This window comes from Nerophis ophidion, linkage group LG05 (genome assembly GCF_033978795.1).
Source record: "Nerophis ophidion isolate RoL-2023_Sa linkage group LG05, RoL_Noph_v1.0, whole genome shotgun sequence".
Classification (NCBI taxonomy): domain Eukaryota; kingdom Metazoa; phylum Chordata; class Actinopteri; order Syngnathiformes; family Syngnathidae; genus Nerophis; species Nerophis ophidion.
Genome location: NC_084615.1, coordinates 9728648 through 9743034, shown reverse-complemented (window position 1 = coordinate 9743034; position 14387 = coordinate 9728648). Strand labels below are relative to the sequence as shown.

Sequence of the window (14387 nt, the reverse complement as noted above, 5' to 3'; positions counted from 1 at the left end):
TTTACCTGGAGGAGGTCATCACTCAGCACCTCGGTTTTCTCAGCCCTTCCGACGGTTTGGTTGGCAAGTTGCCTCATGCGGTTGAACTGTTTTTTCATCTTCTCGTCCTCCTCGTTTACTTCTTAAATTAATCTTTAAAAAAAAAAAGTACCTCCGCGGAAGTTTTCACACACCGTGCTTCCAAAAAGTGACGCCAGCCATTGTCGGGCGAAAAAAAAAAAAAAAGCTCACTCCGGTATTTCCTGCCCGCTAGAAGCGTCCAGAAGGAGTCCGAAGTGGGAACTGAGGTGGAAGGACTTTGTCGGCCTTGAAGAACTGACACTTAAGTGAGTGAAGGTGCGAGTACGGCGTCAAAGGAGGAAGTGCTGCCTTTTACTCGTAGACAAATGAAAAGAAAATCGTTTTGCTTTACAAGTGGACAAAGCTACTGACGGCAATAAAGACTGCCTGTTCATCGCATACGTGATACGTCCGCTTTGTGAATGGCGAGTCACTGTGCGAGGATTTGCTGTTTTGCAAATACAAAAAAATAGAGCCAGTGCTGATGAGCTGTTCAAGATAATGGAGAGTTTCCTCAAAGAACACGACCTTAAATGGGAAAACTGTGCGGGCTTTTGCTCTGATGGCACACAGACCATGGCAGGGTCAAGAAACGGGCTACAGGTTCTAATAAAGAGGGTTGCGCCAAATGCGCATTGGCCACATTGTCGTTCACCAGGAAGCACTCGTGTCAAGGCAGCTCAGCCCCGAACTCAATGAGGTTTAAACAGATGTTGTGAGCGCGGTAAATTTGATCAAAATACGAAAAAGTGGCGTTTTAATAAATGTATTATTGAACTTGATGCAAGTTATTTGATTTATTATTGAACTTGATGCAAGTTACACCACAGCTGCACAGTTATTTAATTTAATATTGAACTTGATGTTATTTTATGTTATTGAGTTTGAATGTATACAACTTGATGTTACTTGATAAATTTGAAAATGTTAAGCTTGGCATTAGCGTTCTGTTTGGGCGATGGGGGCAGGTGGGGCTTGAAAACCCCCCCTTGTCCAAAGTGGGGGATGACAAAAAAAAGTTTGAGAACCACTGGTCCAGGAGAAGGATCTCTGATATAAAATACCCCTTCCAACCCGCACCACCCCTTGTGTGACAAGGGGTGGCACTTTCGTGACCTCTGTGGTGCTTTTTTTGTGGACTTCTGGATCTGCCTCCCGGGAGCCTTTTGGCCATGGAGACCAGCTGCTGGGTCTCTGCCACACCAGAGTCTGTTTGGAGGGACTGGAGGAGATGCGGATGAGGGGACAGGGCTGCAGAGCTAGCACTGAGCGCTGGGACGGAGAGGCTTCGCGGTGTCTCGACTGGGTGAGCAGGTGTCAGACACCTCAGTCACCTTGGACGTATCCTCGCTCATCCATGCGGACTGGACACTGGCCGAGAGTGGAGTCGGCTGTCTTGGTTGCTTTGTTGGGTCTGCTCCTGTCTCTGGCCATGCTCCCACCTCCCCAGCGGACGATGGCGTGGAACACCGCAGAGGCCACCACAGTGGATATGTTTATTTTACTTTTTATTCATAGCTGTATGTAGAAGTGTCTGGTTGTATCTGCTGCTTTAATGTCTTTAATGTCCTCTGTGTTCTTTGATGTTTGATGTTTCCCTATTACACACATGTAAGAGGGATGTGTACTATGGCTATGAGATGTTGTTTTTTTCCCTTGGCCTCAGTCTGCACCCCCATTCCAGGGCCTAGGCTAAGACCGATTTTTTAAATTTTATTTTAATATTCAAATTTTTTTTTCTCTAATCTAACCAAGCCAGAGTGGAAGGTGTAGGCTAATAACCAGCATGAAAAGTAGTCCAAATGGCAGAAACATGCTGAGGCTTTCGTCCAGCAGTGGACTCACAACGGCTGATGATGATGATGATGCCATGATATTATCAGTCCCGCCGGCGTGGGAAAATATTTTCCACCTTGCGCCCCCTAAACTAAAATGAGTTTGACACCCCTGCCTTAGAAGTTCAAAGTAGATGGGATTGCAATTATGGAGATGAATCTGCACTGTTATACACTTTGTTCTGCTTCTGAAATGTCAGTGTCTGAAGATGAAATGTTTGTCTCCTCAGATAAATGGAGGAGAAGGAGCGATGTCGGAGCAGGTCTCCCGCGCGGAGGGCGAGCAGAGTGCAGCAGGTGGTGGGAACCATAATACGTCGCACCAGAGAATCACTAAGCAGGTAAACATGCAGAATTACTACTACTCACATTTCCTTTTTAACTTGTAACATAATTCACCAGATTGTTCAGGGGAATGAAGATGGCCACTGTTTGTAGATTCAACAGACTAGGCCAGAAAATCTTCTCACCCACCAAGAAAATGCTGAGCTCACGCCCACAAACTGCTTTAACAGCATATAAAACAACTTTCAGGGGAAAACTGGATAGAAAACACCCCGAAAAACTCCCATGTTTTGATTGAGAATGAAGAAAACATCCACACCATTCTCCTGATGTATATTCAATGTCTGTCCCACATTATGCTATTGCAGATAATGTTGATCAGTGTATAATAATAATGGTCAGTGTATAATAATAATGATCAGTGTATAATAATAATGATCATTGTATAATAATAATGATCATTGTATAATAATAATGATCAGTGTATAATAATAATGATCAGTGTATAATAATAATGATCAGTGTATAATAATAGGCACGGCAAGTTTATTTATTGAGCACAATTTGTCAATTCTTAACAGAAACTACAAGAAGGCAAAAATAAGAATATAATAATCATAAAATATCAAATCAAACTACAATCAAAGAGTAGAGATGTCCGATAATATCGATATCATCGGCCGATAAATGCTTTAAAATGTAATATCGGAAATTATCGGTATCGGTTTCCATCCATCCATCGACTTTTAAAACACCGCTGTACGGAGTGGTACACGCAGGTAGGGAGAAAAACAGAGCGCCAATAAACCTTAAAGGCACTGCCTCTGCGTGCCGGCCCAGTCACATGATATAGAATAGAATCTACGGCTATGCACACACGCAACTGAATGCAAGGCATACTCGGTCAACAGCCATACAGGTCACACTGAGGGTGGCTGTATAAACAACTTGAACACTGTTACAAATGTGCGCCACACTGTGAACCCACACCAAACAAGAATGACTAACACACTTCGGGAGAACATCTGCACCGTAACACAACATAAACCCAACTAGGGCTGGGCGATATATCGATATATACGATATATCGCGGGTTTGTCTCTGTGCGATATAGAAAATGACTATATCGTAATATTCGAATATACGTTCACACGCAGGACTTTTAGCCACGGGCGTACACTTAAGGCTCTCCTCGTTCTTTCCTGTCTCGGCTATGCACACACGCAACTGAATGCAAGGCATACTCGGTCAACAGCCATACAGGTCACACTGAGGGTGGCTGTATAAACAACTTGAACACTGTTACAAATGTGCGCCACACTGTGAACCAACACCAAACAAGAATGACTAACACACTTCGGGAGAACATCTGCACCGTAACACAACATAAACCCAACTAGGGATGGGCGATATATCGATATATCGCGGGTTTGTCTCTGTGCGATATAGAAAATGACTATATCGTAATATTCGAATACACGTTCACACGCAGGACTTTTAGCTGCGGGCGTACACTTAAGGCTCTCCTCGTTCTTTCCTGTCTCGGCTATGCACACACGCAACTGAATGCAAGGCATACTCGGTCAACAGCCATACAGGTCACACTGAGGGTGGCTGTATAAACAACTTGAACACTGTTACAAATGTGCGCCACACTGTGAACCCACACCAAACAAGAATGACTAACACACTTCGGGAGAACATCTGCACCGTAACACAACATAAACCCAACTAGGGATGGGCGATATATCGATATATCGCGGGTTTGTCTCTGTGCGATATAGAAAATGACTATATCGTAATATTCGAATATACGTTCACACGCAGGACTTTTAGCTGCGGGCGTACACTTAAGGCTCTCCTCGTTCTTTCCTGTCTCTCCTTCTCGCAGACAAGCAGGCTTACATACGTCACACGTCACATACACGCCCTCCCAGGGCAGAGAGGTAAAAAAAAAAAAAAAGGGCAGAGAGGTAGCGACGTGGCTAACGTTAGCCGCTAACGTAGCCGTACGAGAGAAAGATGGTGCGGATCTGGTAACAAATGAAGGAAGACTTCATTCCCAATAACAAGAGCAGGGTTATAGCTCGGTTGGTAGAGCGGCCGTGCCAGCAACTTGAGGGTTGCAGGTTCGATCCCCGCTTCTGCCATCCTAGTCACTGCCGTTGTGTCCTTGGGCAAGACACTTTACCCACCTGCTCCCAGTGCCACCCACACTGGTTTAAATGTAAAAATTAGATTTTGGGTTTCACTATGTAAAGCGCTTTGAGTCACTTTGAGAAAAGCGCTATATAAATATACTTCACTTCACTTCATCGTCTGGCAGTAGTTCGGCTTCAAGCGGGAATATGTCGAACAGACAACCGTAATTTGTCATGTGTGTGTGGGGGGGGGGGGGGGGGGGCGTTGCTATAAAAAGTAGCATTACTGCTAATATGTAGCATTGTTTGTAAAGTCACTCGCTAGAGAATGAAGAGCATTTCATAACCTTAGTAACATTCCACATAGTGAAGGACGAATACTACTTGATTTCCTGTTATGCAACTCATTTTTATTTGACACTTAAAATGTCTCTGACAAGCTTGCAATTCATGTTTTGGAAATGACTTGAATGTTTGTGCCATTGCTTAATAACTTTAATAAATACACTTTTGGTCAATTGACTTAGTTTTGATTTCCCTCTCTGCATGAAAGTTTAATGCAGTGTGAAGAAGAATGTTTGAATGTAGACACATAGAATCATCATACTGCTGTGATTATATGTATCAAGTGTTCATTCAAGGCCAAGGCAAAATATCGTAATATATATCGTATATCGCGATATGGCCTAAAAATATAAAAAAAAGGCAATATCGCCCAGCCCTAAACCCAACAGAACAAATACCCAGAAACCCTTGCAGCACTAACTCTTCCGGGATGCTACAATATACACCCCCCGCTACCTCCTTCCCCACCAAACCTTCTCACCTCAACCTCCTCATCCTCTCTCAGGGAGAGCATGTACAAATTCCAAGCTGCTGTTTTTAGGCATGTTAAAAAAAAAAATGCACTTTGTGACTTCAATAATAAATATGGCAGTGCCATGTTGGCATTTTTCTTTCCATAACTTGAGTTGATTTATTTTGGAAAACCTTGTTACATTGTTTAATGCATCACAACAAAATTAGGCATAATAATGTGTTAATTCCACAACTGTATATATCTGTTTCGGTTGATATTGGAATCGGTTAATAAAAGTTGGATTATATCGGAATATTGGATATCGACAAAAAAGCCATTATTGGACATCTGTAGTTTTCCTGCAAAATGTAAAATAAAAAAGATGAAAACCTTTAAAAGTTTATAAACTGTTATGTTTTGCAGCTGTATACTATTTTTCTTTAGTGATGCAGACCCCTGATCTTGTTGAAAATCTTTATCGATCTCCTACAACGTCATAGAAAATAAGACAAATACTGGGCTGTCATACGTATACATAAAACCATCCTTAATTTACCACCTAATTTAGACCCAAATATGTCAAATGTCCTTAAAAAAGGGATGTATGACAGACAGTATACATCCTCATATACCAAAAGTCCTGGAACGAATTGCAGTGTTAAGTTGTTAAAAAACTACATCTTGCTTATAATCACTGGCCTGTGCAGTTTCCAACCCTCTTTGGTCCCCCCAAAAAATCTGTTACAATATCCCTCAGGTAACCTCTTACCCTCTTGTCCCCCTCCCAGAGAGCGGTTGCTAGGAGATGGGAGGTCGCAACGCTCCAACAGCCTGTCCAATCAGAATTACCAAGCCAAGCTGTCCCTGCAGATTACCAGGGATCCTGTTCTGGACCACAGTACTGGACACGGCTTCATCCTCACCACAAACCCGCCCCTGCTGGTCAGGGATGTGGCCGCAGGTATACATGGAGTGTGCTAAAGACCGTTTTTATGTGAATGAGTCCTCAAGTGGCCACCTGCTCTATGTAACCGTTCACCATGCGCTAGATTTCCACTCACACACTTGCACACACACGTTGATTCTGTTGGCATTCAGTTTGCCAGGCAGGGTGCCAGTAGGCCCACTTAAACAACAGAAAGAACCTTCTCACCTTTTCTAAATTCAATCAATTTTCAGGTTAGGTGACTTTTAAAGGCAATAGGACAAGATGCTGATGTATTATTGTCTTGTGGGTGGGGGCGTGGCCTGCGGCCCTGCAGCGAAGCGGAGTGTGCCAGGACCGGCTGCGAGATCAGCGACAGTTGCGTAGATGGCTTATCTAATCACCTGTCGCTCTGTTAAAAGGCAGCAGCCGGGGAAGAGAGCGAGAGAGAGAGAGACGGACAGAGAAAGACAATTGCTAAAAAGTGAAGTGTGAAGTGAATTATATTTATATAGCGCTTTTCTCTAGTGACTCAAAGCGCTTTACATAGTGAGACCCAATATCTAAGTTACATTTAAACCAGTGTGGGTGGCACTGGGAGCAGGTGGGTAAAGTGTCTTGCCCAAGGACACAACGGCAGTGACTAGGATGGCGGAAGCGGGAATCGAACCTGCAACCCTCAAGTTGCTGGCACAGCCGCTCTATCAACCGAGCTATGCCGCCCCTGAGAGACGTTATTGAGAAATAAACCAGTATTGTAAACCTGAAACTCAACTGTCATGCCGGTGCTTGGTGGTCCGAGGAACCCGGGGGGTAGAAACCTCAACAATTTGGCGCCCAACATGGCCGGACCACCTGAGCCGGAAGAGGCCGGCCCCCTGACGGCTCTCGCAAGCGTGCTCGCGGCGGTGACAGCAACCAGCCACTAACAGCTCAAAGCGGTCCACCTACAAATGGCCCATCAGGGCCAAATCCTGCAGGCGCTGGCGGACCGGGTGGGAACGGCATGACCAATATCAGCGGCCGTCGCCGTGCAGCGCATGGGGGAGGAGGAAGAGGTGCGTGGCCAGAAGAAGAGTGGGGAGTGAGGCTTTTGCCACTTCTTACGGGGAAAGCGCAGAGAGCGGCGCTCAGCCTGCCGGCGGCCTCCCGAGTGCACTTCCCGGACCGGAGGAGGGCGGTGCTGGACCAGAAGGGGTTCACCGCCGAAGACATCGACGCCGGTTGCGGTTGATGCGTCTGGGGGAGGAGGACGACCACCATGCCTTCATTGACATTTTTGTAGCCACGGCAAAGGCATGCCAGAAGAAGAGTGGGCAAATTGTGGAGGTTTCTCCCCTCCGGGTTCCTCGGACCACCAAGCACTGACATGACAGTTGAGTTTCAGGTTTACAATACTGGTTTATTTCTCAATAACGCCTCTCAGTTGCTTTTCAGCAATTGTCTTTCTTTGTCTGTCTCTCTCTCGCTCTTGCTCCAGCTCCACCACCTCTCTCCTCCCCGGCTGCTGCCTTTTAACAGAGCGACAGGTGATTAGATAAGCAGGCCCAGGTGGGCCATCTTTGCACCTTTCGCTGATCCCGCAGCCAGTCCTGGCACACCCCCCCTTCTCTGCAGGCATGTCTTAATTTACAGTTGTTGTTTTTTTGCCATGAGAAATCATTTTCTTCTGCTTTATTGTGAGGTGGGCAGGGTTCCATTATGAATACATTATTTAAAAAAAATGATAAGCCCCAACTGCCTTCTGTCAGCAATATAAACAAGAAGACATGATTCAGTAGAAATAGAGCGGATGAGGGAGATGAGTGCAAAGGTGAGAATTAGTCTGTGATTGCCTTTTTGGGAACATTTTGTGGATTAGTTTTACGTAAAGCAAAAACAAAGAGGAAGGGAGGTGGCCTCGAAAAACTGCAACGACGGGGATATTAGCAGAAGTGACACGTAAGCTCATTGGGGGGAAGGGGCGCCGGTTGTGGACTCGTGTGTGGCATGAGTGAGCCTCAATGTGTGCCAACATGCGTGCATGTGCATGTCTGCATGCATCTCATGGGCAGACGGGGCTTTGCCAGGCAGATGGGTCGTGCGAAAGGAGTCCGTGGGCTTGTGCGCTCTCTCTACGCACACGTGTGTTTTTTTTTTTTTTGTGTGTAGTGCTGGAATAAGCCTCAGTCGCGCTCTCTCTCTCCCCTGTAGACAAATGAGTATAAATAAAACGAGAGAAAGCCGTGTGGAGCCAAGCTGGGAGAGACCCAGAATAAATGTAACCCCTCACGTCCTGGAGAGCTCTTTTGTTGAGTCAGCCATGTTGAATAACCAAATGTGTCATTTTGTGTGTGTGTGTGTGTATGGATCTTATTTAATCTGCTCTAAAAGTAGCAACCAGCCCACATATGCAACCGGAATCCGGTTTTGGCCATTTTTCATTTTCTCTGTGTGTGTGTGTGCAGGGAGTCCTGCAGATGGCATACTCTACCCTGGGGACCAGGTGTTGCAGATTAATGACACAGCGTTGGAGGATCTGAACGCTGATCAGATAGAAAACATTTTAAGGTGAGAATGACGGCGAAACATCGGTTCATGCTGCACGTAGGAACGCCTCTTTCGCAGTACAGTTTAAAAGGTAGCCATGCAGTAATCTGCTAGATCGGAGCCATATTGTAGATTGCGTCCCTTCAACATTTTCACAGGTTGAGGAGCAATCGGGTGTGGCGTCGCCTTCCACAATTTAAGGCAAACTATTTTGGAAACCTCCCTTGGCAGCATTGTGAATTATATTTATATAGCGCTTTTTCTCTAGTGACTCAAAGCGCTTTACATAGTGAAACCCAATATCTAAGTTACATTTAAAGCAGTGTGGGTGGCACTGGGAGCAGGTGGGTAAAGTGTCTTGCCCAAGGACACAACGGCAGGAATCGAACCTGCAACCCTCAAGTTGCTGGCACGGCCACTCTACCAACCGAGCTATACCGCCCCGCATTGTACCTCATTGCAAAACTAAATGTGATATGGAAGTGCGGTAAAATGCATACAAAACAGACCAAGGTTATCTTTAAATGGGTTGGCAATTGAACATTGAAGATAAGATGATTAATGAGGTTAAATAGGTTGATTTTGATTAAGTCAACCAATCAATCAATGTTTATTTATATAGCCCGAAATCACAAGCGTCTCAAAGGGCTGCACAAGCCACAAGGACATCCTCGGTTCAGATCCCACGTCAGGGCAAGGAAAAACTCAACCCAGTGGGATGACAATGAGAAACCTTGGAGAGGACCGCAGATCTGGGTGAGGAGACCGGTGCAATGGACGTTGAGTGGGTCTAGCATAATATTGTGAGAGTCCGGTCCATAGTGGATCTAACATAATAGTGAGAGTCCAGTCCATAGTGGATCTAACATAATAGTGAGAGTCCAGTCCATAGTGGATCTAACATAATAGTGAGAGTCCAGTCCATAGTGGATCTAACATAATAGTGAGAGTCCAGTCCATATTGGATCTAACATAATAGTGAGAGTCCAGTCCATAGTGGATCTAACATATTAGTGAGAGTCCAGTCCATAGTGGATCCAGCATAACAGTGAGAGTCCAGTCCATAGTGGATCTAGCATAACAGTGAGAGTCCAGTCCATAGTGGATCTAACATAATAGTGTGAAAGTCCAGTCCATACGGGATCTAACATGATAGTGTGAGAGTCCAGTCCAAAGTGGATCTAAAATAATAGTGGGAGTCCAGTCCATAGTGGATCTAGAATAATATTGCGAGTCCAGTCCATAGTGGTTCTAACATAATAGTGAGAGTCCAGTCCATAGTGGATCTAACATAATAGTGAGAGTCCAGTCCATAGTGGATCTAACATAATAGTGAGAGTCCAGTCCATAGCGGATCTAACATAATAGTGAGAGTCCAGTCCATAGTGGATCTAACATAATCGTGAGAGTCCAGTCCATAGTGGATCTAACATAATAGTGAGAGTCCAGTCCATAGTGGATCCAACATAATAGTGAGAGTCCAGTCCATAGTTGATCTAGCATAACAGTGAGAGTCCAGTCCATTGTGGATCCAGCATAATAGTGAGAGTCCAGTCCATAGTGGATCTAACATAATAGTGTGAAAGTCCAGTCCATACGGGATCTAACATGATAGTGTGAGAGTCCAGTCCAAAGTGGATCTAAAATAATAGTGACAGTCCAGTCCATAGTGGATCTAACATAATAGTGAGAGTCCAGTCCATAGTGGATCCAGCGTGACAGTGGGAGTCCAGTCCATAGTGGATCCAGCATAATAGTGAGAGTCCATCCCATAGTGGATCTAAAATAATAGTGAGAGTCCAGTCCATAGTGGATCTAGAATAATATTGCGAGTCCAGTCCATAGTGGTTCTAACATAATAGTGAGAGTCCAGTCCATAGTGGATCTAACATAATAGTGAGAGTCCAGTCCATAGTGGATCTAACATAATAGTGAGAATCCAGTCAATAGCGGATCTAACATAATAGTGAGAGTCCAGTCCATAGTGGATCTAGCATAACAGTGAGGGTCCAGTCCATAGTGGATCTAGCATAACAGTGAGAGTCCAGTCCATAGTGGATCCAGCATAATAATGAGAGTCCAGTCCATAGTGGATCTAACATAATAGCGTGAGAGTCCAGTCCATACGGGATGTAACATGATAGTGTGAGAGTCCAGTGCAAAGCAGAAAAGAAAAAGAAACGGCAGATCAACTGGTCTAAAAATGGGGTGTCTATTTAAAGGCTAGAGTATACACATGAGTTTTAAGATGGGACTTAAATGCTTCTACTGAGCTAGCATCTCAAACTGTTACCGGGAGGGCATTCCAGAGTACTGGAGCCCCAATAGAAAACGCTCTATAACCCACAGACTTTTTCTGGGCTCTGGGAATCCCTAATTGACCAGAGTTCTTTGAATGCAGATTTCTCACCGGGACATATGGTACAATACAATCGGCAAGATAGGCTGGAGCTAGACCGTGTAGTATTTTATACGTAATTAGTAAAACCTTAAAGTCACATCTTAAGTGCACAGGAAGCCAGTGCAGGTGAGCCAGTATAGGTATACATATATATATATATATATATATATATAAAGGTATATACAGTTTAAGGTTTTACTACTTACGTATAAAATACTACACGGTCTAACTCCAGCCTATCTTGCCGATTGTATTGTACCATATGTCCCGGCAAGAAATCTGCGTTCAAAAGACTCCGGCTTATTAGCGATTCCTAGAGCCCAAAAATAGTCTGCGGGCTATAGAGCGTTCGGGCTCCAGTACTCTGGAATGCCCTCCCGGTAACAGTTCGAGATGCTACCTCAGTAGAAGCATTTAAGTCTCACCTTAAAACTCATCTGTATACTCTAGCCTTTAAATAGACCTCCTTTTTAGACCAGTTGATCTGCCGCTTCTTTTCTTTCTCCTATGTCCCCCCCTCCCTTGCGGAGGGGGTCCGGTCCGATGACCATGGATGAAGTACTGGCTGTCCAGAGTCGAGACCCAGGATGGACCGTTCGTCGGGACCCAGGATGGACCGCTCGCCTGTGTATCGGTTGGGGACATCTCTACGCTGCTGATCCGCCTCCGCTTGAGATGGTTTCCTGTGGACGGGACTCTTGCTGCTGTCTTGGATCCGCTTCGAACTGAACTCTCGCGGCTGTGTTGGAGCCACTATGGATTGAACTTTCACAGTATCATGTTAGACCCGCTCGACATCCATTGCTTTCGGTCCCCTAGAGGGGGGGGGGGGGGTTGCCCACATCTGAGGTCCTCTCCAAGGTTTCTCATAGTCATTATTGTCACTGGCGTCCCACTGGATGTGAATTCTCCCTGCCCACTGGGTGTGAGTTTTCCTTGCCCTTTTTGGGCTATATAAATAAACATTGATTGATTGATTGATAGGTATACATATATATAGAGGTATATACAGTATAGATATACATATATAAAGGTATATAAAGTATAGATATATATATATATATATATATAGGTATATACAGTATAGGTGTAATATGATCAAACTTTCTTGTTCTTGTCAAAAGTAAGCTATTTCTTTATCTCTCTATTAGGGTTGGACATAATTATGATTAGATTCTGTCAATTCAGTGGTACAGATAATTGATGGATCATGTTGTGAAGCAACTAAAGCGACGCTAAAGTGCACTACACGGCTACCTCCAGCAGAGGTGCTGTTGATTCTGTCTTAAACAGTTTGCTGTCAAAAGAAGTACGACATAACATCAGCCGGTGGAATTGCTCTGCTGTGAACACTTCTCCACGCAGCATTAGTCAAACTAACCATGGCATGGAAACAGAAGTTGACGAGCTTTGACATTGACTTTGACAAGTTTTATTTTGTCCATTCCCACATGTACAAGACACATAAGAACTGAAATTAGTTCTTAACATTTATACACATTCTCCCATTTCATTGAAGATAATGTTGTGATTACTTTGATTTCACATGCTCAGAGCAGGGGAATCACTTTATCACTTTAGTGATAAAACATTATCTTCAATGAGATTGGAGAATGTGTATAAATGTTAAGAACTTATATATATATATATATATATATATATATTTATGTATATATATATATATATATATATATATATATATATATATATATACATTATGTGTATGTGTGTATATATATGTGTATACATGCAGTGTGTGTATATATATATATATATATATATGTGTGTGTGTATATATGTATATGTATATATATATATATATATACATTGTATATATATACTGTATGTATATATATCTATGTTTCCATATAAGTTGGGAAATTGTGTTAGATGTAAATATAAACAGAATACAATGATTTGCTAATCATTTTCAACCCATATTCAGTTGAATATGCTACAAAGACAACATATTTGATGTTCAAACTGATAAACATATTTTTTTTGCAAATAATCATTAACTTTAGAATTTGATGCCAGCAACACGTGACAAAGAACTTGGGAAAGGTGGCAATAAATACTGATAAAGTTGAGGAATGCTCATCAAACACTTATTTGGAACATCCCACAGGTGTGCAGGCTAATTGGGAACAGGTGGGTGCCATGATTGGGTATAAAAACAGCTTCCCAAAAAATGCTCAGTCTTTTACAAGAAAGGATGGGGCGAGGTACACCCCTTTGTCCACAACTGTGTGAGCAAATAGTCAAACAGTTTAAGAACAACGTTTCTCAAAGTGCAATTGCAAGAAATTTAGGGATTTCAACATCTACGGTCAATAATATCATCAAAAGGTTCAGAGAATCTGGAGAAATCACTCCACGTAAGCGGCATGGCCGGAAACCAACATTGAATGACCGCGGCCCTCGATCACTGTATCAAATCTGACATCAATCTCTAAAGGATATCACCACTTGGGCTCAGGAACCCTTCAGAAAATCACTGTCACTAAATACAGTTCGTCGCTACATCTGTAAGTGCAAGTCAAAGCTCTACTATGCAAAGCGAAAGCCATTTATCAACAACATCCAGAAACGTCGCCAGTTTCTCTGGGCCCCGAGATCATCTAAGAAGGACTGATGCAAAGTGGAAAAGTGTTCTGTGGTTTGACGAGTCCACATTTAAAATTGATTTTGGGAATATTCGACATTGTGTCATCTGGACCAAAGGGGAAGCGAACCATCCAGACTGTTATCGACGCAAAGTTGAAAAGCCAGCATCTGTGATGGTATGGGGGTGCATTAGTGCCCAAGGCATGGGTAACTTACACATCTGTGAAGGCACCATTAATGCTGAAAGGTACATACAGGTTTTGGAACAACATATGCTGCCATCTGAGCGCCATCTTTTTCATGGACGCCCCTGCTTATTTCAGCAAGACAATGCCAAGCCACGTTCAGCACGTGTTACAACAGCGTGGCGTCATAAAAAAAGAGTGCAGGTACTTTCCTGGCCCGCCTGCAGTCCAGACCTGTCTCCCATCGAAAATGTGTGGCGCATTATGAAGCCTAAAATACGACAGCGGAGACCCCAGACTGTTGAACGACTGAAGCTCTACATAAAACAAGAATGGGAAAGAATTCCACTTTCAAAGCTTCAACAATTAGTTTCCTCAGTTCCCAAACGTTTATTGAGTGTTGTTAAAAGTAAAGGTGATGTAACACAGTGGTGAACATGCCCTTTCCCAACTACTTTGGCATTTGTTGCAGCCATGAAATTCTAAGTTAATTATTATTTGCAAAAAAAAAATGTAAGTTTGAGTTTGAACATCAAATATGTTGTCTTTGTAGTGCATTCAACTGAATATGGGTTGAAAAGGATTTGCAAATCATTTTATTCTGTTTTTATTTACATTTA

General features: G+C 43.5%; 1 protein-coding gene across 4 annotated transcripts in view; it reads left to right on the top strand.

Annotated features, from left to right (window-relative positions):
• The window catches only part of frmpd1b (FERM and PDZ domain containing 1b), a 122075-nt gene that overhangs the window by 47269 nt on the left and 60419 nt on the right, over positions 1-14387 (top strand). For all 4 annotated transcript variants that reach the window (XM_061899908.1, XM_061899911.1, XM_061899909.1 and 1 more), the window contains exons 3-5: positions 2126-2236; positions 5909-6081; positions 8493-8595. In XM_061899908.1, the coding sequence (XP_061755892.1) occupies positions 2130-2236; positions 5909-6081; positions 8493-8595 (383 nt within the window). In that variant the 5' untranslated portion in view covers positions 2126-2129. The remainder of the gene's footprint in view (positions 1-2125; positions 2237-5908; positions 6082-8492; positions 8596-14387) is intronic.